The sequence below is a fragment of the Heterostelium album genome (assembly GCF_000004825.1).
Source record: "Heterostelium album PN500 unplaced genomic scaffold PPL_contig1, whole genome shotgun sequence".
Lineage (NCBI taxonomy): Eukaryota > Evosea > Eumycetozoa > Acytosteliales > Acytosteliaceae > Heterostelium > Heterostelium album.
The window spans coordinates 816,580-839,300 of record NW_008805078.1 but is presented as its reverse complement, the minus strand read 5'-3'; the positions used below and the strand labels follow the sequence as shown (position 1 = coordinate 839,300).

The following is a 22,721-nucleotide window of genomic DNA, read 5'->3' as shown; positions in this document are numbered from 1 at the left end:
AAAATAGATCTATATTTCAGATATAAAAAATATAATGTTTGTGTTTCGTTTATTATTCATTTTTCTGATCATTTCATTCTCATAAAGCAAGTACCACCAAAAAACATTTTTTAAAAATTAATTTAATTTCACTTCTTTTTTTTTTTCAAAAGTCGAGTAAGTCGTTTTTTTTTAAAAGTTTGATTTTATTTTTAATTTTATTAAATCTTTCTCTTGTTTTTTTTCATAATTAATTGTATAAATATAAATATATTAAATTTAATAGATAGAAATAATAATATATTATAATGGGAAAAATAGAGAGAACAAAAAAGATTGCACCACGTCATGACCCTTTGGGTAAACAGATTGTCGATTCAGAGAATGCTCATCGTGTTCAAAAAGTTAGATCAGGAAAGGGTTTGATAAAGAAGAAGCGTGCCAACGAAGAAGGTTATGAAGATGAAGTGGAGAAAGTAATCCCACAGAATCTATCAAAGAAGATTCTCTCACAGATTAGAGATCAAGCACAGGAGATCGAAGAGGAGGATCGTGATCAATACTCTGGTGCCGGTTTGACTACCGGTGAACAGGAAAGACAATCGGTAAAATTATTGGACTTCGCAGATGACGAAGAAGATGACTTGGGACTGAAAGCTGGCGACGACGAGGAGGATGAAGACGAATTGGATGGATTCGGTGACGACGCACAGGAATACGCGGATTTCGACGACGATATAGTGGAGGAGATCGATGCCGACGACGAGCGTATCCTCTCGATGTTTATGACTGGACAGGGCAGTGTTGGAAGTATGGCCGGTGTGCGTTACACACTCGGTGACTTGATCGAGAGTAAGCTGCGTGAGCAACAGGAGCGCACTCAGGATCCAGCCAACAAGATCAATCCAAAGGTTGTCGATGTATATACTAAAGTTGGAACACTTCTCCACCTCTACAAGTCCGGCAAGATTCCACGTGCCTTCCGTGTGTTGCCAAACTTCACCAACTGGGAGGATCTGCTCTACCTGACACGTCCCGACAAGTGGAGTCCCAATGCCACCTTTGTCGCCACCAAGCTGTTCTGCATGGGAACGAACGCGAAAATCACTCAGCGTTTCCTCTCGATCGTCGTTCTCCCCAAGATCCGTGACGACATTGCCGACCACAAGAAGCTCAACTTCCACTACTACATGGCACTGAAAAAGTCGCTGTACCGTCCAAACGCATTCTACAAAGCGATATTCTTGCCACTGGCAGAGGGCGGTGACTGCACTCTGCTCGAAGCGAAAATCATTGCTTCGGTCGTCGCCAAAGTCTCGATTCCGGTGAACCACTCCGCTGCGGCACTCATCAAGCTCGCCAGTCTCGACCACTACAACGGAGCCACCTCTATCTTTATTCGTACTTTGATCGACAAGAAATACTCACTGCCGTATCGTGTCATCAGCGATTTGGTTCGTCATTTCGTAAACTTCACTGAGGAACGCAGACAACTGCCCGTTCTGTGGCACGCCGCACTCCTCACCTTTGCCCAGCGTTACAAGAACGACATTTCACACGATCAAAAAGAGGCGATCCGTATCCTCCTACGTCAACAAACACATCACATCATCACCCACGAAATCAGAAGAGAACTATTCCCAACCACAACAACCACTTCCAATCAACCAATTAGACATCAATCAGACTCGAAAATGTCTGATATTTAAACAAAACCTTTTTTTCTTTTTCACACAATATAATAATAAAATAAATAAATATAAATTAAAAAAAATAATTAAATTTGTTTGTTATACTATTTTTTTTCATTTTCCAATTATATTCTCAAATAAATAATAATAATCAGATAATTATTATTTTATTTTTTTTTCAAAAGTTTCGAATTGTTGGTAGAACCAACAAGAATGATTAAATATCTTATGAATTAAACAATTTTAAGATTCCTTTGAAATATTTTCAATTTGAGAGCAGAAAATATCAATTTTTTTGATTTTCTAAACTTCGATCACTTGAGGAAGGTTGTTTATCTTGGGAACCAAGTGATCAAAAAATATTCTTTTGAAAACTTTTTTTTAGAATTTACGTTTGAAAATTAATTTTTACTAAAGTTTTTTTTTTTTTTTAAAGTAGATAGTGTTTAGTGTGTAGTGTGCGTGCTTGATCAATCAATCAATATTATTTTTATCAAAAACAAAAAACTATTTATTATTTATAAACTTAAAATATAAAACAAACATCAATATTTATTTAGTAAAAGTTAATTTAGTGAATTTATAGAGTGACCACATAGAGAGAAAGAGAGAGAAATTTCTAAAAACAAAAAAAAAGCAGTCGTTTTATAGAGTGTAATTTAAATGTCCTTTGAGATTATTGGACTAATCTATTTTGGAGAAGGAGATGGATTGTCACGTCGTGTTCAAACTGGATTCGAAATAGCATTTGCATCATGGCATTTCCTTCTCCTGCTAACTAGTGTGTTTCTTCTGTTTTGGTCGAACCGGTATCGACCCAATAAATTAACGAAATTAGTTTATACAATAATACTTTTACATTGTTTAGGTATGTAATTAATTAATTAATATTAATATAACTAACTAATTAACTAAAATATCTTTATTTACTTTTTTCCAATAATAATTTTAGCAAAAACAATTTCAGATTTACTTTTTATAAATTTATTGACAGCACCCTCGGATATCAATGTTTTCGATGCTTCGGTGGCGTTTGAAGCGTTCGAGATGTGTGGTATCATCACCTACTACTGTATGTATGGCATCGTTTTGTTCAGCTGGGTGGAAGTGGTGTTTCGTGTTGAGCATCTCGGTCATGGCGAAGACAAAGTTCGACTCTGGCGTAATGTGTTCTGTGTGTTCACTTGCATCTGGATCATCGCAATCTTTATCATCAGTGAACTCTTTGTCAATATCGATCAAAAGTTTGCAATCATGGTGTTTGGCATTGGTCTAGCGATCGTCTCTTGTTTCTCATTTGCACTGTCGATCGCATTCATCGTCTACTGGATCAAACTACACCGCATGGTTTCCTCACTTCAGATTGCATCTTCAACCAAACGCCAAAACTTTTTAATCAAAGTGAGTACACTAACTAACTAACTCTATTATTATCTATAATAACTAACTAACTAACTATCTAACTAATATTAAAATTAAAAACAACAAATAATAATAATAGGTTGGAGTTGTAACGATTATATTTATATTATGTCTTGATGCCAAGATTGTACATTACTTTATCAATATAAGATCACCGTTTGTATCAAACATATGGGATCTGTATGCACTCAACTATTTACCAGAGGCAATAGCAGTCACGGTGGCACTGATATTCTTTGGATCCAACATGGGAACGGTCGACGATAATTTCTCTAGTAGTAAATCAAACTACCACTACTCGGATACCGAACAGGCAAACATCAGAAGAAGAGAAGAGAAACAGAGTCTATTAAGTACCTATAGTAATAATAGTCAAACTTACAGTGTACAATGAACATAACATATTTAAATAGAATTATAAATACAATCAACTAAACAATCAACCAACCAACTAAACAACCAGCAATTTACAACATAACATATCAAACAAAACAGAACAGAACAGAACAAACCAGAACAAAGACAACAAACAACTTAATCTTTATTTTTTATTTTATTTTAATGTAAAGTTAGATCATTATAATAATAACTAAATTACAACAAAAGAAGAAGAAAAAAAAAAAAGAAAGAAAGAAAGAAACCAATCAACAACATTATTTATTTTAATCAAATTGGTTACTCAACAAGCACATTAACATCTGCATTATATTTGTTAGCCTACAACTCCACTCCCCTAATTTTTTAATAAAAAAAACAAATAAATAAAATTATTTAATTTAATTAGCACAATATCTTTTTTAAGTAAATTTGAAACATTAATATATTATTTGTTGAACTTTCATCAAATCAAGAAAACAATTAAAAAACGAAATTGATCTGCTTGCATTTATTTCAAAACACAAATTTTATTATTATAACAAAAAATTATTTAATTAAAGATGTCTAAAAGAGATCGTGGTATAGAAACAGATTTAAATAATGATGGTGATGATGTACAGAGTAAACATGAACATTCTGAAACAAAAGGTGAAACAGGATTAAAAGAAAAAGAATCATCTGAAATTGATACTGATAATAATAATAATAGTAATAGTAATAATAAAGATAATCATGAAAAGAAAAAAGTTAAAAGTATGTTTAATATACATAACATATAGAATATGTTTCAACATAATTACTTACAGTTTCGTTATAATAATTAGGAGATCTACCATTTGAACAAGTTTATTTAGATAATCTACCAAATACAGAGATGTATGAAAGAAGTTATATGCATAAGGATGTTTGCAATCAAATGCATGTTACAAAGACAGAGTTTATTATAACGGGTGATATACTTGGGTACATTAAATTCTGGAAGAAACAACCGAATGGCATCGATTTTGTAAAGACATTCAAATCACATCAAGGTCTATTCACAATGACCGTCAGCTACGATGGTCTATGGATGTGCTCTGCAGGTCAAGATAAAAACGTAAGAATATTCGATGTAAATAACTTTGGTAAATATCAACAAAACACATTCAGATTTACACCACCCAAATAATAAGGGGATGATGATCTAACGGTAGTTTGATTACACAAATCTAGATATTGTAAATTCATTTAAAATTGATTATTTACCGTTGGCATGTCAATGGATCTATAGTAAGGAATCTGGAAAACAGCTACTGGCAATATCGAGTAGAGAATCACCAAATATTTTTGTATATGATATTCGTGGAGAGGTGACATCGCAGGTCGTCCATACTCTGACGATTCACAAGAGACCGGTGCATCTCATTGGTTTCAACGTGGAGAAGCGAACGGTTGTCTCTGTCGATTTGGCCGGTATGATTGAATATTGGTCACCGGAACACGAGTATAACGAACCGACCGCCGAGTTGAAGTTTAGCTATAAGCTCGACACCGATCTCTACGTGCTGAAGAAGGAAAAGACAGTGGCGACCAGTCTGCACTTTAGTAACAACGGACAGTACTTTGCGATGATGGCACGCGACAGAAAGATTCGTGTATTCAACTACGCGAGTGGATCGCTGCATCGTGTCTACGACGAATCGTACACCGTACTCAATCAGATTCAAAAGGAGGAGGATTCTCCCTATCACATCGATCCCAATGACTTTGGAAGACGTATGGCTGTGGAGCGTGACATCGAAAACAACTTTGATCAATCGATACATCCCGATAATCTTGTGAAACCGACCACATCGATTCCACCACCATCCAACATCATTTTCGATGAATCCGATTCATTCTTAATGTATCCAACTTTAATTGGTATAAAAAGTATGTTGTTTCATTTCAAATCAATTGATTATTTAATATTGTATTGTATTAAGAGCGCTGCTAATATAAATATTCCACTACAATGAAATTTAGTTATCAATATGATAAGTAATAAGGTTGTAAGAGTATTGGGAATGATTGAGAATTCAACTAGATTCCTTGGTATTTCATTGTATCAAGGTAAGAACGAAGGAGATCTATTCATGGGAACAAAAAAGAGAGATGCTACACCCGATCCAACTCTATTCTGTTTGGCTTATAAAAAACAAAGATTTTACATGTTCTCAAGAAGAGAACCTGAAGATACGTATGTTTGATTATTATTATTATTATTAAGGTAATAACATTAAACTAATTGGTTTTATTAAATAGTGATAATGCAGATTTAGGTAGAGATGTATTTAATGAAAAGGTTAATAAGGATGAACAGATGTTGCTCCACAATACAGCGAGAAAACTTCCGAGAAATGCTGTCATTCATACGTCGGTCGGTGATGTCCATGTTCAGCTGTTCCCAGACGAGTGTCCAAAGACCGTGGAGAACTTCACTACACACGCCAAGAATGGCTACTACGATGGTATCATCTTCCATCGTGTCATCAAGGGATTCATGGTGCAAACCGGTGATCCTCAGGGCGATGGTACCGGTGGTACCAGTATTTGGGGCAAAGACTTTGAGGACGAATTTAGCAGAAATCTGAGACACGATCGTCCATTCACTGTTTCGATGGCCAACGCCGGACCAGGCACAAACGGATCTCAATTCTTCATTACAACGGTGCCAGTTACCAGACTCGACAATAAACACACCGTGTTTGGACGTGTCTACAAAGGTATGGAGGCGGTCTCCACCATCGAAAATGCAAGGACCGACAAGAGCGATCGTCCACTCGAGGATATTACCATTGTCGGTATCAAAATCACCAGCGATGTACCAGAAGAATTTAAACAGAAAAAGAAATAAATATTTATTATATTTAATTATATCACAATATTTCGATTCGATAGTTTATCATGTTATTTGATTGTATATTGATTGACTAAACATTCTAATTGTAATCTATTCTTGAGCAGCATGTAATTTGAAAAAGAAATCATCTTTCTTTTTGTTCATCCAATAGTGACTTTGATCAGTTTTCAACGATTGTCATTTGATATCTTTAACAATAGTGATAATCGACATTCCAAGTACATCTTAATATGTATTCCTCGTGTTTAAAGGAACAATATCAAAATGATAGTTATGAAACAGAGAGAGTCAACTATTTTTAATATCAATATTAGTAATCTATAAATCAATATTTTTTATATTAATGTAACTTACCCATACACTTGAGCTATTGCTATGGTTATTGTTTATCTTTCTTCTTTGGCAACATTTAAAAATATATTTAAATTTTAGTTTTGTTTTTTGGATTACCATGATTTTGTTTGTTGTTTTACTATCTCTCATATTGGAATTCTAATATATATATATTAATGAAATGAAATATAAATAAATAAATAAAAACAATGAACTTAACAAAAAAGATATTTTGACAATAAAACAAATAATAGATAGATATCTAAACAAATATATTTGAAATTGAAATAAAGTGTAAAACAATGACTACTATTACTAATTATAATAATTAATATTATCTTTATAGATAGATATTTAATAAAATTGTCACCAATAAATTAATAATAACAAATAATTATTACTTTTATAGTATTTATATTATTTACACTTAAGAATATTGTACTAAACATTGTTATGGTTGGAAATGTTTTGATATGTTTGTTTGTCTTATCTTTGAATTTTTAAGTGGGTATGAATTTTTTTTTATCATAACAATTCGTCTCAATATTTTAATTAATATGTATATGATGATGTTGAAAGACAACCACACATACTAAATAACACCAAACAAAGTAAAAACACTCCCACACCTTTTCAATTTTTAAACACACACTACACCTAAAAATAAAAATTAAGATGAGTTTATGTGGTAGCTGTTTGGATTGCTGTAGAACGAATAGATTTTTTATTGCAATGTTTGATATTTTGACACCTATACTTTTATGAAGAACAATACTAAATTTTAAAACTGTTTAAAATATTATTTTTAATCATCATAGTTGTTTATTCTTTATTCAATTTTTATAAAATTGATAAAGGAAAGAATCCCACTTTATACTTTTATAGTATAGCTTTCTATAGATGAATTGAAAGATAAGAAGATAAATTATAGATAAATGTATAATCAATTTGATATAAAATAAAAAAAATTGAACCTTTGCGAATTTTGAATTCAAAATTTAAATAATCCAAAACCTATTGTCAAGATGGTAAAGTTTTAAAAAGTCATCAATTTACTCTATACCTTTTTGTATCTTATTTTTGTTATTTGATTAAAATATTCTTTTTAATATGACTACTATTATAATTATTGAAATTTAAAAATATTAAAATATTAAAATAAAAATTTTAATAGTTAGAGTAAGAAATTATTTTTTTGTATTAATATATGGAACTTAAATCCTAAATTTTTACAACTTAATAATTTTGTTTGAGAAATTAGAATCAAAGATTTTTTCTTTAAATATTTGATTATTCCAAATTGAAATCTATCCAAAGTTATTAATAAAACTAAAAAATTTAATTTTGTTTTTTTAATATATTAATTTTTTAGGTTCTGATCCGCTGACCTAAATTTCTCATTATAATGAGAGAAATCCCCACTACGATATAAATTTTTTTTTTTCAATTTTTTTTCAATTTTTTTTTTTGTCAACAAAAATTTTATTCCTTTTGTATTTATTTGTTTTATTATTATTATTATTTTATTTGTTGTTTTTCAATTGAAATAATATATTATAATTAAGAATCATAATAATCGAGTAATAAATAGATTTATTAAATATTTAACGAACGAAAAGTAGTGTACATTGGATATATTTATATAAATTAATATAGAAGTAACGAACGATATTTTTGTATAATAGACAGACATATAAAACTGTAGATTGAAATAAAAAGAAAGAGAGAAGAAGAAAAAGAAAAGATCAAAAGAAAAGAATTTAAATAATATTTGTGTAAATATATATTCATGGAAATGAATAACTATGTTGTTAGATTTTTAGCAAATAGTATACTTAGAGTTGTCGGTATAAAGAGATTGGCAAACTATGCTGCACTGTCAATAGGTAAGCAATCTATTAAGCTAACTCAGCTCATAAAGACAAAATCAAATATATCGATATCGATCGACTAGATTAGATTATACTAATTCTATATATAAAAACACAATATATAAATATTAAAGGTCCAAAACTGATAGATCATGTAGTGAATGCATCTACCAAAGGTGTTATACCTGTAGGTGCAGTTCGTGTACTGAGAACATCGCTTTCATATGCACCGATTGCCGTTATAATGGGAACGGGTGGTACTTCACTGATTAACGCTATCACATATTATGTAATTGTACAGATATCAGAAAGTATGTATATATATATATATATTTATTGATTGTTTTTAATATATAATTAATTAATCTAATATTGATATCTATCAATCTATCTATTTATTTATTTATCAAACAAATAGCAATATGCATGTTAGTAGTTAGAAAAGCAGTAAATACAGCACTTGGAGGTGCTAAATATGTTTTGGTGTCAACCTATAGAGCGGTAGCAGGTAGTGGCGGAAGTACAGCAAACAACAGCAAGGAAGAGGAACTACTAGATTGGGTAGTACTGGAGAAACAGCATATCAAAGAGCATACCGACCTCTCTGAGGAACAGCTTCAACAGGTCGAACAATACGTTTCAAACATTGACATAGAAAATGAAATTAAACAACAGGAGGAAGAGAAAAAGAACATCAGCGAAGAAGAACTAAACGATTATATCAAAAGAGAAATAGATGATTTCGTAATATTGTAAATAATAATAATAATAACATAATAATCATACATAATATATATCAAACAAAATCAAATCAAATCAAATCAAATCAAATCATCAGAATAACCTACCCCTCTATTAGTAACATAACTAATATACTACTACTATAGTATAACATTTATATTAAAACCCCTTCACTGAAATGGAATTGTAATTATTTAATAAAGAATTTTTATTTTTCTTTCTTGAACAATCAAGAAAGATTACTTTAAACACAATTTTCAAAAGATTAAGTTCATCAAATTTGATCATCCTGGTTATTGATTGGTATTAGAACTAATTTCCTATTATTCAATTTGATAAGTGTCGGCCACCTGGTCTCTTTATTATTGGTGATATTAATACCTAGGTATTCACCAGGATGAAATTGTTACCCACCAACCCTACACATATATCTTAAAAATCAAAGTTTAAAGTATGATCAAAAAAAAAAAAAAAAAAGAAGGAATAACTAAGAAACAATTATTACACTAATCCGAAAGTGTAAAAAAAAAAAGTTAACACTTAGAAAAAAGAGATGTTTGCAAATATCTTATTAAATATTTCTATTTTTGACCATAAAAAAAAATGGATGAATTCATTGTGTATCAATTAAAAGATTCCATACTCTAAGAATGAATATCCGATTTATTAGAGATAAAATGGTTTTGTTTTTATTTTATCTACCAGGGAATAGTAAAATTTATTTGGTGTTGGGTTGTCAAAAAAGGTGTCATCTCCAATTATTATTGCGGTGCTGATTATTAATATTGTTCCACAACAACAAAAATGACAATGAATTGGATTGTATTGAATGAGCAAACTTTTTAAAATAAAACTCCAACGAAAGTTATTGATAGTGTCAAAAATGTGGTATTAAGGTTACCCACCACCTTCATATATCAAAAAAAAAAAAACAAAAAACAAAAACAAAAACATTAATTTAAAAATTTACAACTCCGATATTACAAAATTTTGCTGGATCAACAAACACAACGAAAGGTCACACCTCTACCACAAAAGCTAAAAACAAAAAAAAATAATAAATATTTATGCTTTAATAAATTAACAATAAATAATAATGTAAGTGTTAATATATTTTATCTTTTACACTTTTTATAAAAATATTAATAAAAATAATAAAAATTATTATAATTTAAATTCTTTATTATTTTTCTTAATACTTTTATCAATAAAATTAAACACACACATCATCAAACAACTAAAAAACTAAAAATTTGATTTTGCACAACCATCATAACCCACTCACTCCATTTATATATAATATTATCCCAATATATATCTCTCTTTTGCACCAATATTTACTAACAATAATATTTTTTGCACCAATTATATACATTTCCTTATACAATTTTAGATTTAGAATTTTACAAGTAATGTTCATTCAGAGTCAGCAACAACAACTTTGTTATTTATTTATTTAAATTAGATATAATTATATATTTAAACATTGGTAAACAATTAAATTTTACACTCTCATTCAAATCGAATCAAGCTTAGTTAATCAGCCAGAAATATAAAAAAAAATATTATCGAAATAGAAAATGGGAAGACCACCTGAAGATGAAGATACTTACCTGCTGGGAGGTGCAACCAGTAAGAATCCATATAGTTTTATGTACCCTGGTGTAGGAACACAATCATTTTTAGATTTAGATGGTATGTCATATTTTTTGATTGGCTGATTGATTCTGAAAATTTGATCGACCAATCATTTTTTGTTTTTGACACTCAACAATTAATTCTTTTTCAAATCCAAAGCTGGAGGACCATCAATTAATGATAATAGTGATAACAGCAATAACAACAATAATAACAATAATAATAATAATAATAATAATAATAATAATAATAATAATTTGGATAAAAGTATAAGGGATAGTGTTGTTTTAATTGGAACGAATAATGAAAACTATGATCTAAGTCAATCACCACCTGTCAAACCAAATAAAATCGATGGAACACATGAACATAAGATTGGTGAAGTTTTGGCAACTGCCATTTGTGGCAATGATGTATGTAACTGTAGGAATGTGTTTGTGGTGTTTTCGATACATAATAATAATAATACTTTATTATTATGATATATTTTATAGATTACATCAAGTATATTTTATACAAGCGCAAGTTGTACCCAGTTTGCGGGTATTTATGCACCATTTTCGCTGGCAATCGTCTGTATTGTTCTGTATTTGTTTAGAAAGGTATATGGTGAGGTCGGTAGTGCACTGCCACTCAATGGTGGTGCCTACAATGTGCTGCTGAACACCACCAGCAAGCATGTCGCATCGTTGGCAGCGGCATTGACAATGATCTCGTACGTGGCAACCGCAGTAGTCTCGGCATACTCTGCAATGGATTACTTCAATGGTTTGGTGCCACAGGTGAGCGATCACTACTCGACCATCGTGCTCCTAGCGATCTTTGCATGTCTCAACCTGATCGGTATTGGCGAGAGTGCAATTGTCGCTTCCATAATATTTATCTGCCACATGGTGACACTCACTATGATAGTGTTTGGTGGTTACATCAAGTTGTTCTATCATCACAATTTCGATGTGTTGCGCGACAACTGGAATGGCGTGGTGCCACACAGCTACACCGGCTGCGCGGCGGTGCCAGAGTCGTCGATGAAATATCTCGGACACAACTTTGCCTACAATATCTACTTTGGATTTGGTGCTGCCATGCTTGGTGTCACCGGTTTCGAGACTTCCTCCAACTTTATCGAGCAGCAAGAGCGCGGTGTCTTCCCGAAAACTCTGAGAAACATGTGGGCGATCGTCACCTTTTTCAATCCTCTCATTGGTCTGCTGAATCTCTGCTATATGTACACTTGTTTTATTGTTAGTGATCCACAGGGTGGTGTCCTGGCGAACTTGGCCAACGCCATCTTTGGCGACTGGTTCCGTTTGTGGGTGGGAATCGACGCGGTGATGGTACTCTCGGGTTCGGTCATCACCAGCTATGTCGGTGTGATTGGTTTGGTTCGTCGTATGGCACTCGATCGTTGTCTGCCACAGTTCCTCCTGATGGAGAACAGCTGTCGTCGAACGAACCACTTTATCATCCTTCTCTTCTTCTTGATTTGTACTTCGTTGTTTGTGCTCGCCGACTTTAACACCAATGTGTTGACCGGTGTCTACACGATTGCATTCCTCGGAGTGATGTCGTTGTTTGGCCTGGGTAATATGCTGCTAAAGTACAAGCGTGCCAGTTTGAAGCGCGAGATTATCTCGCCGTGGTGGGGTGTCATCTTGGCGGTGCTGTTCGTGCTGGCTGCGCTCGTCGCCAACATCATGGGCGACCCTTCGTCGGTCGGCTACTTTGCCATCTACTTTGTCGTCACTGCCTCTGTCATTCTGCTCATGTTCATTCGTGCCAAGTTGCTCAAGATGGTGCTCTTCTTTGGTCGCATCATCCTGGCGCCGTTCTCGTCGTTGCGCGAGCGCTTCACCGTGCACATTGGCGAGGCGATCAAAGTCATCAATTCACAGTCGATCGTATTCTTTGCATCGAAAACCGACCTTGCCTACCTCAACAAATCGATTCTCTACATCCGTGACAACGAGCAGACCAACTGGGTGCGTATGGTACACTGCTATACAAACGAACCACCCGCTGAGCTCGCCAAGAACGTCGCAATCATCGATCGTTGCTACCCAAAGATTCGTATCGATCTCATCACAGTACAAGGTGAATTCACTCCATCGACAGTCGAGAAAATCTCCAAACTCCTCAAAATACCCAAAAACTTTATGTTTATCGCTTGTCCAAAGAGTCAAAGTTTGAATGGAATAGGTGATTTCGGTGGTGTCAGATGTATAACTTTAATGTAAACAAACAAACAACAACAATAATAATAATAATAATAATAATAATAATAATAATAATAATAATACAACTACAACAAATAGTTTGAAGAAAAATGAAAAGAAAAAAAATATCAATCAATACCCCCAATCCTCTCACCTATTATTATCTTTAAATTATGATTATTAAATCAATCATAATTTTTAATAAATATATAAATATAATAACTAAAAACTAACTATTTTATATTATTTAAATATATTTCATAATCTTATATTATCTAATGCAATCTTAGCTTAGCTTATCTTAACATATCATTATTTAGTTTGTAGAAAGCAGTTAGTGCTAAATGAAAGCGAGTTTTTAAAATAAAAAATTAAAAAAATTAAAAAAAATGAAAATTTTATGTTTCTGCGTGTGTGGGTTGTCGCTCGTTCGGTTTTCTCATAGAATTGTGTATCTTTGTATCCGATATCTCTTTTGGATCAAATATATCTATCTATCTATCTATCATCTATCCCTTAAAAGATTAGTATCTATATATCAAAATGTTAGTATTATTCGAAACACCAGCAGGTTTTGCCTTGTTCAAGGTTTTAGATGAGGGTAAAATCTCAAAGTCTGCCACTGACATTCATAAATATTTCTCTACACCAGAGAATGCTTCTAAAGTGTAAGTTGTTTGTTATGTTTTTAAAATAAAAATATCAAACAAGTTTTAATTCATAAATTATTAATATATATTAAATATAAAAATAAAAATATATTATCATTTTTGTTTAGTGTTTCATTGAAGAAATTCTATAAATTTGAAGATACTTTAGCAGCTTTGGATGCAGCAACTGCTTTGGCAGAAAACTCAGTTCCAGATTCACTCTCGACCTTCTTGACAAACAATATTATCAAGGAGAAGCTCAGTGATCAATTGTATGTTGCCGATCACAAGTTTGGTAATGCCATCAAGGAATCATTGAATATCAAGGTCGTCTGCAATGAGACCTCACAGGAATTGATCAGAGGTATTCGTAATCAAATCAACTCATTGGTCACCGGTTTGAAGGAGAAGGATATGAATGCTATGTCCATTGGTTTGTCTCACTCGTACTCGCGTTACAAGTTGAAGTTCTCGCCTGACAAGGTCGACACTATGATCGTTCACGCCATCTCGTTGCTTGACGAGTTGAACACCGAGTTGAACATCTACGGAATGAGAGCACGTGAGTGGTACGGTTGGCATTTCCCAGAGCTCTCAAAGATCTTCACCGGTCAAGACCAAGACTCGACCAACTACACTCGTTGCGTGCGTGCCATGGGTAACCGTAAGAACGCCGCCACCACCGACTTCTCTGCTATCATCCCCGACGAGATTGCCGAGCAAGTTAGAGAGGCCGCCCAAATCTCTATGGGTACCGACATCTCTGAGGAGGATCTCGATCACATCAACGCACTCTGCGATCAATACATCAGCATCGATGAATACCGTACTCAACTCGCAGAGTATCTCAAGAACAGAATGAACGCCATCGCACCAAACTTGACTATCTTGGTCGGTGAGATCGTCGGTGCTCGTTTGATTTGCAAGGCCGGTTCGTTGATGAATCTCGCCAAGTATCCAGCTTCCACCATTCAGATTCTCGGTGCTGAGAAAGCGTTGTTCCGTGCCATCAAGTCAAAGAACAACACTCCAAAGTATGGTTTGATCTACAATGCCAAGTTGGTTAGTGACGCCACCCTGAAGAACAAGGGTAAGATGTCCAGAGTTTTGGCTGCCAAGGCTGCTTTGTCCGCTCGTTTCGACGCTTTGTGCGAAGTCTCCGATAACAGCTACGGTATCTCCTACAAGGCAAAGGTTGAGCAACGTGCTATCGACATTGAGAATGGTATCGTTCGTCGTTCCACCAACAAGAAGCCAGCCAAGCAACAAACCAAATACGATCACACCAAGAACTCCAACTCTTTGCAAACCAGAAACGCTGAGATCAACACCAAGAAGGAATCGAATATCAAGGAGGAGAGCAACGAAATGGAAGTCGACGCCAAGGAGGATGTCAAGGTAGAAAAGAAAGAAAAGAAGGAGAAGAAGGAGAAGAAGGAGGAGAAGGAAGACAAGAAAGAAAAGAAAGAAAAGAAGGAGGAGAAGGAAGAGAAGAAGGAAAAGAAAGAGAAGAAGGAGAAGAAGGAAGACAAGGAGGACAAGAAGGAAAAGAAAGAAAAGAAAGAGGAAAAAGAAGAAAAGAAGGAAAAGAAATCAAAGAAATCATCAGACGATAAGGAAGAGAAGAAAGAAAAGTCAAAGAAATCCGAAGGCAAGAAGGAAAAGAAGGAAGACAAGGAGGACAAGAAGGAGAAGAAATCAAAGAAGTCCGACGATAAGGAAGAAAAGAAAGAGAAGAAATCATCAAAGAAAGATAAAGAGGAGAAGGAGGATAAGAAATCAAAGAAATCATCCGGTGAGAAGAGATCAAGAGATGGTGAGGAATCAGAAGAGAAAGTTACCAAGAAGAACAAGAAATAAACAATTTCTATAAACTTATTCAACTTTTTATATACAATTTTCAACTCAATCTTTTTGTTCAATCAATAAATAGAATAGCCTTTATTTTTAACATATTTAATACTCATATAAAATCAATGTTTTGTTAATTTTTTTTTTTATTATATTTTAAAGTTTTATCAATGATCACAATAAAGATATTACTCATAATTAATACTTGGTAATAAATTTACAATATAAACACTAATAATTTCAAGTTTAAAAATAAAACTTAGTACATGTGTAAAAAAAAACACAACCACACTCATTTATTTGTATAAATAATTTTTTTAACCAATAGTTTTTATTTTAAAGATCTATTGATATATTTATATTAGAACCCAGAATAACAAATCAATTAAAGTCAAGAGTCTACGTATATCTTAATATTAGAAGTGGTTTGAGACAATGAAGATTAGGAAACTATTTAAAGAATGAATTTCATTACTTTTAATATCATTCAAAAAAAGATATTTATATAATTATAGTTATAAATAGATTTCTAAAAATAAAATATAAAATGAAGATTGCTTTGTTCTCTTTGTTATTGGTTGCTTTGACATGTTTGTCAGCAGTAAACTCAACATTTGTTGTTGGAACATGTGATTCCAGTAAATGTGGTGCCGGTCAAGTTTGTATCTGTGAAGGTGGTGTCAGTCACTGTGTCTTGTTGGATCAATGTCATGATGTTGCCATCGTTCAAAGCATTGAACGTAGTTGGGTTGAGAATGGTCAATCATTCACATTGTACCGTGTCCACATCTTCAACTATGGTCCAAGAACCTTGAAGAACATCGCCATCCAAACCGATTGCACTTTGGATCCACGTGATCAAAGTTCAGTCTGGAACATCGAATATCACAATGGATTCTTCTCACTTCCATCATACGGTCAAGGTATTGCCACCGGTAAAGAGTTTGTCTTTGGTTATATCGATCGTGGTATGCGTTCTCCAAATCTCTTCATCCGTGCCCTCCAATATTAAATAAACAAATAATAAAATATTAAGATTATTTTCCTTATTTTTAAAAGTTAAGAGTTGAAGTTATAAAATTAAACAATTTAAATCTTATTTTTTCTATAGATTTATGATTAATTTGATGCCAAAGCGAAATATAATAAAACTGACTCAGTGTAGAATGCCTTTGGCTTGATAAAAAAATATTTATTTATCTGTGATTGATTTTAATGTACAATCTTTGTTTGACCATCTTCAGTACCACAGAGAAGTAAATGATGAAGTGGAAGGAAGGCTGTTGAAGATATATTCGATTGTTTGAGTGTGTTCAATTTGATTCCTTCAGTTCTGTAGGATCCAGATATTCCATGTAGGTCGTCAAGTAATGACATTGATGAAAGCTTGCTTCCATAGGCAGTGATAATATCATTTTGCCAAAGAGTCAATGATGATATAGAATCTCTGAAACCTTTCCATATCTTTGCGATTGAAGGTGGTGAGGTTGTTAAATCCCATTGAATAACTGATTTCTCAGAAGTAGAAATTAAATATCTTGAATCCTGACCAATTAACTATAATAGAATAAGAATGTTAAATTAAGATTATTAAAGGATTCAAGATGAATAAAAATAATCTTACTTTGATAATTGGTCCATCTGTTTTCCAAGTGTCTATAATTGAACCAGTTCTTGTGTCAAGGATACTGATGACGCCAGAGGATGAACCTGCAGCAATCCAACTTGGGAATGAAATGGGTGGATTCGACATGAGCGAGTTGGAGTTGCTTGGTATGAAGTGATCGTTTGAAGTAGTAATACAACGTATTGAACTGCCTCCTTGGAATGGGAGATTCCAAGAGTGTGTCTCTAAACCAAGATTCAAATCGAGGAAGCTAAGGTTTGAGTCGCCAGAAGATGCAACCAAATACTTGTTGGTAATGGGTTCAAAGCATGAGAAATTACCTGTCGGTTCAACGAAAACATGTACTTTCACCTTACTTTCGGGATCCCAGATGTGAATGGATGTCGAGTCGCACGATGCAACCAACGAAGATACGAAATGAACGGTATGAGTTGTGTGCGGATGTTGGTTGTAGGTAGTCAGAGATTTAGTGCTATCGAGTGACCAGATTTTGACGAGATTGTCTTTGCTACCTGTAGCAAATATCGATTCTGAAGGTGAGACAGCAATCGATTTGATGGCTGCTGTGTGCTCTCTGTAGAATGCTACAACGTTACCCTCAAGTGAGAAGGTTTGGTCGGTGATTAAATCATCATAGTCCTGGTAGTCATCCAATATATAGGTTGTACAGATCTTTTCATCGATTGACGGTTCGATTTCATCGAATAAACCATCATCTGATACATAGGGTGGAATGATAGAGGTAGTCTGTGGCTCAGGCTTTACATTGTTCTCTCTGATGTACTGCAACATGATGTGCTCAATCAGAGCATTTTCACTGATCTCTGCTCTAAGAATATCATAACCAATTACTCTTGACATTCTAAAGTAGAGATGATAGGTCATCTCTGGTGAGTAGATTGCACGCAACTGCTTGTTGGTATCATTCGAAATCAATCCATTATCTTTAAAAGTATAAAGATCAGAGTAGTTTGAATAAAATTGTTGCAAATATTTTAATATCTATTAAAAAAAAAAAAAGTGAATTGAATAAACATTGTTAGAATGATACTATTGTAAATTGTAATATATCTAATAACTTACAAATTGTTTTGTATTGTTTACACCAATTCTACGTGCAATTCGAAGGATTGTTTCCGAGAGTGGAATGAGGAGTGATGGATTTGGTGGGTTCAATAATAGACTGGCCAATTGAGTTGATTCTTTCAATAGTGATCTTAATACCAATCCAGGTCTAACCAGCAGGATTAGCTCTTGTAGGAGTGATAGTAATGTACATGGAATGGATTCCGATCTTGTTGCTTTGGACGAATGCTTCTGAATCAATATAAAGATTGCTGGGAAATAGAATTTAACAATGATCGGTTCACCCAAGAACGAAGCGATTGCAATCAATGCTTCACTAATATGTTGTAAATGTGGTTTGGTAAGAGCAACCAACAGTGGGTACATGATGTGACGTATGGTGAGTGGGATACCCAAAACCTTGGAGATGTTGATGAGTGCTGTGATAAGCATTTCATGGTTGGGATTGTCACGTGGATTAGTCTTTACACTATCCAGAAGGAACGGTAGGATGTGGTGTATGTAGATATCACGTCCAAATCTAGAGATGATCATGTCGATCAGAGGAATCTGAATGAGATGACACTGAAGGAGATGATCGTCATGCAACTGATAGAGGTTGATAACACAGGGTAACAAATAGGTTTGTGAGAGCAGTGGTCCAAGCCGCTGAGATAGCGGATCGAGAAGATCGATCAGTGCACTGACTTTGGTTGTTGAATGGTTGAACAGCTCAAGGATAAACGGCAGTACCAAATCCATTGCTTCGTTTGGCAATGATGTTACTATACCAATGTTTGCCAATGTGAAGGTTAGCTTCTCCTCGTAGGTGTGTAGAGAATGGTAGTGGCAAAGGAAATGATACATCTGTTTAAAGTAAGATGGAAATATAGGTGATGCCAGCAGCTGTTTTGGAGTTGCACGATCCTCGGGATTTGGCTGAACTAACTGATCAACTAGTTCTCTGATCGGGGTGGGTAGATTCGATGTAACCGATTGATGTTGTTGGAATGGGTGTCGGTGAGGGTTGAATTTACTGTGGTGCGACATGCCCGATGGTGTTGCGGTTGAGTTGGACTTTGGCTGGAAGTGACTGGCTATGCTTGAAGATGTGAAGAGTGGTGCACCTTGATAGAGCTCTGCAATGATACAACCAATGGCATACATATCGTTGGACTTCATGACTTCGAGGGGTGTCATTTTCTTGTGGGTGAGATACGCGAGGAATCCAGGTAGCTGTTGTTGCGATCGATCGAATTCCAATGGACGGTAGATCGGTGTCAAATTGGCAAACGACTGGTTAAAAGACAAGCTATTCTCACAGATCTGTAGATCCTGTAGGAAGATATCAGGTGCCACTGCACTATTGTTGCTATTGGTACCGAGTGTGCCAGACGATTCCCAAATGCCTTGATTTGAAAGTCTTTCATAATCATAGAGATCGAAATCAAGATCTGCTGGTAGCGGTTCTATGATGTGTGTTATTGGAAGATCCGGTGAGATCGGACTGGGTGGTGTGATATCAATGTCTGAAGAACCACGATTGAATGTTGAGGGTGATGGTGGAGTAGTAACAGTGCTGATTGCACTATCGGAATTAACCATCAACTCTTTCATTGGTGATCCAGAATTCTGTCTTGAAGTAACAATACCAGAGTATCTCTTATTGATAGTTTCCTCAGATTTAGAATGTACCATCGGTTTTTGATTATAATTATAAAGTTGTGTTGAATCTGGTGATCCACCAGCAGTTGGATCATTACTATTATTATTATTGCTATTGTTAGTGTTATTGTTATTATTATTATTATTATTATTGTTGTTATTATTAAATAGTGATGGTAAGAATTTAGCAAATGTTTTAGCACTATCTTCTTTCTTGGTTGTAGGTTTTGAATAGGTGGTGGTGGATTGATTGTTGGACATGGAAGAGGTGGAGTTGGAAATGGGATTGTTGTTGGCGGCGATGGCTGTGGATGAACGGTTGTTAGCGTTTGATGTCTGTGGTTGAATGAATGCAGATTGTGATAGTTGGTTGGAGTTGGTGATTGTTGACGATGGTCCAAGAGAAATCGGTCCAACCGAAGCTGTTATCGATGAGATTATTGAAACGTTGCCTGCACTACTGCTGTTCTGAAGTGGATTCATAGAGCTGTCACCAAACGATTGATTCAAATACGAAGATTGCTGTTCGTTGAATCTGATAATTGGCTCGTTCGAGAGTTGTTTGAATAGATCCGAGTTGGTGGAGGTCGATGTCTTCTTGGGTGGATGTGGCTTGGCAAACAGCTGTACGATTCCACTGGTGCGCGGTACCGAGGTATCGACGAGTGCGACGTTCTTTGCGGCGATTGCAGCTTCGCCACTTAGCAGATAACCAAATGTCAAGTCAATCCAGTTGTGTAGCTGTTTAGAGACCGGTTCCGATTCGAGTGCCGACATGTGGATGGCGATGAACTCCTCGGGTGTCGACGCCCACTCGGGTATTGCGAGATCGGGCATATCGCTGTGAATCGACTTGAAAATGGTTGGATCGGTAAAGAATTCCGGGATACATTCGTCGGGAGTCCAACGATAGAGTCTCTCCATCGTCGAGGGATACTCATTTGGTTCGTAGTTGGAACGAACGAATCTTCTCAGTATTGGGACAGAGGTGCGTCTTGCCAAGTAGCTGTAGTAGGTCAGTTCCGAGAGGATGTCAGAGATGTGGTGAGGTGAATTATGTGCATTCTGGAATTGGAAATCCAATTGTTCATCACCTTTGTTGAGACGATATTTGGTCTTGGTCAAGTCACGCCAGCTTGGCGGCGACTGGAATGGATGACGAGTAAAGTCGATGATCCAAGGAAGTACCGGGTGTTTCATGTGGTCGCCGTGACGCCGATGCGCCAGATGATTCAACAGCAGCAGATAGTTGTAGTTGGACATGCTGCCTTGCACCCAGAGAGTGACAGCCGAGTCTGGTGCAGGCTCGTAGTAGAGCGGCGCCGAAGGGAATTTGAAGCCGTGCAGACCGAGCCACATGTTGTTGTCGAGTGCAATCGAAGCGGGTGACAAGTCACCGTGTACAATCTCCTTGTCATGAAGGAAACTAACGAGCTGAATCAATTGGTATAGTATAAAAGCTGTGATCTTGCTGTTCTTCAACAAGAACTGGTTGCTATAACGCAGCAGATTATCCAGTGAGTAATGATACTTTTGATGCACCATAAAGAAGTACTTGTCGCTTTCGATGATCTCTAGTATCGGCAGGAGATTAGGATGTAACTTCAGCAGGTTCGGTGCACTATAATCGATAGAAGATGGAATACTACTATCATTGAAATGTATTGAGTTTGGTAATGGACTTATATACGTTGAAAACAATTGTAATATATTCAATAAATATTCCTAAACAAATTAAATTGTAAATAAGTAAATTGAACTAACATTAAATGACGATGATATGATGATGATGATGATAGTTATATATAACATACTTTTGTTGCTTGTTCAAAGTTTGATTGATTCAGTTTGGTTAGTGTCTTCTCTTGCACTATATAGTTATCAGAGTTTATCATATTGTACAATGGGTTGATTTGATAGAAGATCGGAGTAGAGTTTATCTCATCAAAGTATTCCCAACTGGTAAGTATTTCATTCGGTTGTAATTTATATTGATTATTCATTGATTGTGGAACATATACTCTTTCAAACAATGTTGGTTCACTATAAATGATAATGAGTGTTAATGGTGGCAAGTGTTAGATGATAGTGAGCTAAATAGACTCGATATCGAGTATTATTTACTTACAATTTCATTTCATTATAGCATTTCTCAATGATATGAATGAATATTTCATCACCTTCAAGCTGTGCTGATTGCAATGAATATGGTTGATATTCTATACGATTTAATATCGATGGTTGATCATCATTATTACTATTGCTACTACTATTACTATTACTGCTATTGTTATTGTTATTATTATTATTACTATTTGATAAAGATGGTAATTGTTCTCTTGATGAATGTAATGCCTCTTTCTTTTGTAGTTGTTCCTCTAATTCAGCATCTAGCGTCTTTCTTAATAGTACTGATTTGTCAAACGATTGTATCAATTGTTCTATATAGTTATTCTCTTTCTTCTTTGATAAATAATAAAAGTATCTATCAACTAAACCTCTTTGACACTATATTAGCAATATCATTAGAATCAAAGAATTCATCACTTTTTTATGATCTTTGTAAAAGTTAATATTACTTACACAACAAGTAGCAAGATTATTGTTATTATTATCGAATTCTTGATTCTCTTGGTGTTGTGAGAGGAATGCAAGCTTTAGATTTCCTTCGATTTCCTCTTTCAAAATCTCTCTAGATAGTTGTTGTCCCATT

At 34.5% G+C, this 22,721-nt stretch overlaps 7 protein-coding genes across 7 annotated transcripts; 6 read left to right on the top strand and 1 right to left on the bottom strand.

Annotated features, from left to right (window-relative positions):
• Positions 1 to 287: 287 nt before the first annotated feature.
• Positions 288 to 1,688, top strand: bysl (bystin; the record flags this gene model as incomplete). Its single annotated transcript, XM_020572170.1, has 2 exons — positions 288 to 899; positions 1,185 to 1,688. The coding sequence occupies 2 exons, from the start codon at positions 288 to 290 to the stop codon at positions 1,686 to 1,688; spliced, it is 1,116 nt and encodes a 371-aa protein (XP_020438028.1).
• A 645-nt stretch (positions 1,689 to 2,333) lies between these two features.
• On the top strand, positions 2,334 to 6,345 carry ppwd1 (WD40 repeat domain-containing peptidylprolyl isomerase; the record flags this gene model as incomplete). Its single annotated transcript, XM_020572169.1, has 9 exons — positions 2,334 to 2,451; positions 2,623 to 2,746; positions 2,888 to 2,927; positions 3,172 to 3,477; positions 4,031 to 4,223; positions 4,295 to 4,594; positions 4,683 to 5,381; positions 5,475 to 5,688; positions 5,754 to 6,345. 9 exons carry the CDS (start codon positions 2,334 to 2,336, stop codon positions 6,343 to 6,345), a joined length of 2,586 nt encoding a protein of 861 aa, XP_020438027.1.
• A 2,134-nt stretch (positions 6,346 to 8,479) lies between these two features.
• On the top strand, positions 8,480 to 10,789 carry PPL_01152 (uncharacterized protein; the record flags this gene model as incomplete). The annotated part of the gene is made up of 4 exons (XM_020572168.1): positions 8,480 to 8,570; positions 8,690 to 8,866; positions 8,974 to 9,307; positions 10,762 to 10,789. The coding sequence occupies 4 exons, from the start codon at positions 8,480 to 8,482 to the stop codon at positions 10,787 to 10,789; spliced, it is 630 nt and encodes a 209-aa protein (XP_020438026.1).
• Positions 10,790 to 10,876: 87 nt separating this feature from the next.
• Positions 10,877 to 13,171, top strand: PPL_01151 (APC family permease; the record flags this gene model as incomplete). Its single annotated transcript, XM_020572167.1, has 4 exons — positions 10,877 to 10,991; positions 11,094 to 11,347; positions 11,429 to 12,178; positions 12,830 to 13,171. The coding sequence occupies 4 exons, from the start codon at positions 10,877 to 10,879 to the stop codon at positions 13,169 to 13,171; spliced, it is 1,461 nt and encodes a 486-aa protein (XP_020438025.1).
• A 522-nt stretch (positions 13,172 to 13,693) lies between these two features.
• Positions 13,694 to 15,660, top strand: PPL_01150 (NOP5/NOP56 family protein; the record flags this gene model as incomplete). The annotated part of the gene is made up of 2 exons (XM_020572166.1): positions 13,694 to 13,818; positions 13,929 to 15,660. The coding sequence occupies 2 exons, from the start codon at positions 13,694 to 13,696 to the stop codon at positions 15,658 to 15,660; spliced, it is 1,857 nt and encodes a 618-aa protein (XP_020438024.1).
• Positions 15,661 to 16,198: 538 nt separating this feature from the next.
• Positions 16,199 to 16,663, top strand: PPL_01149 (carbohydrate-binding domain-containing protein; the record flags this gene model as incomplete). Its single annotated transcript, XM_020572165.1, has 1 exon — positions 16,199 to 16,663. One exon carries the CDS (start codon positions 16,199 to 16,201, stop codon positions 16,661 to 16,663), a length of 465 nt encoding a protein of 154 aa, XP_020438023.1.
• Positions 16,664 to 16,770: 107 nt separating this feature from the next.
• On the bottom strand, positions 16,771 to 22,720 carry lvsG (WD40 repeat-containing protein; the record flags this gene model as incomplete). The annotated part of the gene is made up of 7 exons (XM_020572164.1): positions 16,771 to 16,827; positions 16,873 to 17,208; positions 17,276 to 18,280; positions 18,362 to 21,442; positions 21,823 to 22,051; positions 22,137 to 22,516; positions 22,592 to 22,720. The coding sequence occupies 7 exons, from the start codon at positions 22,718 to 22,720 to the stop codon at positions 16,771 to 16,773; spliced, it is 5,217 nt and encodes a 1,738-aa protein (XP_020438022.1).
• Between the last annotated feature and the right edge of the window lies 1 nt (position 22,721).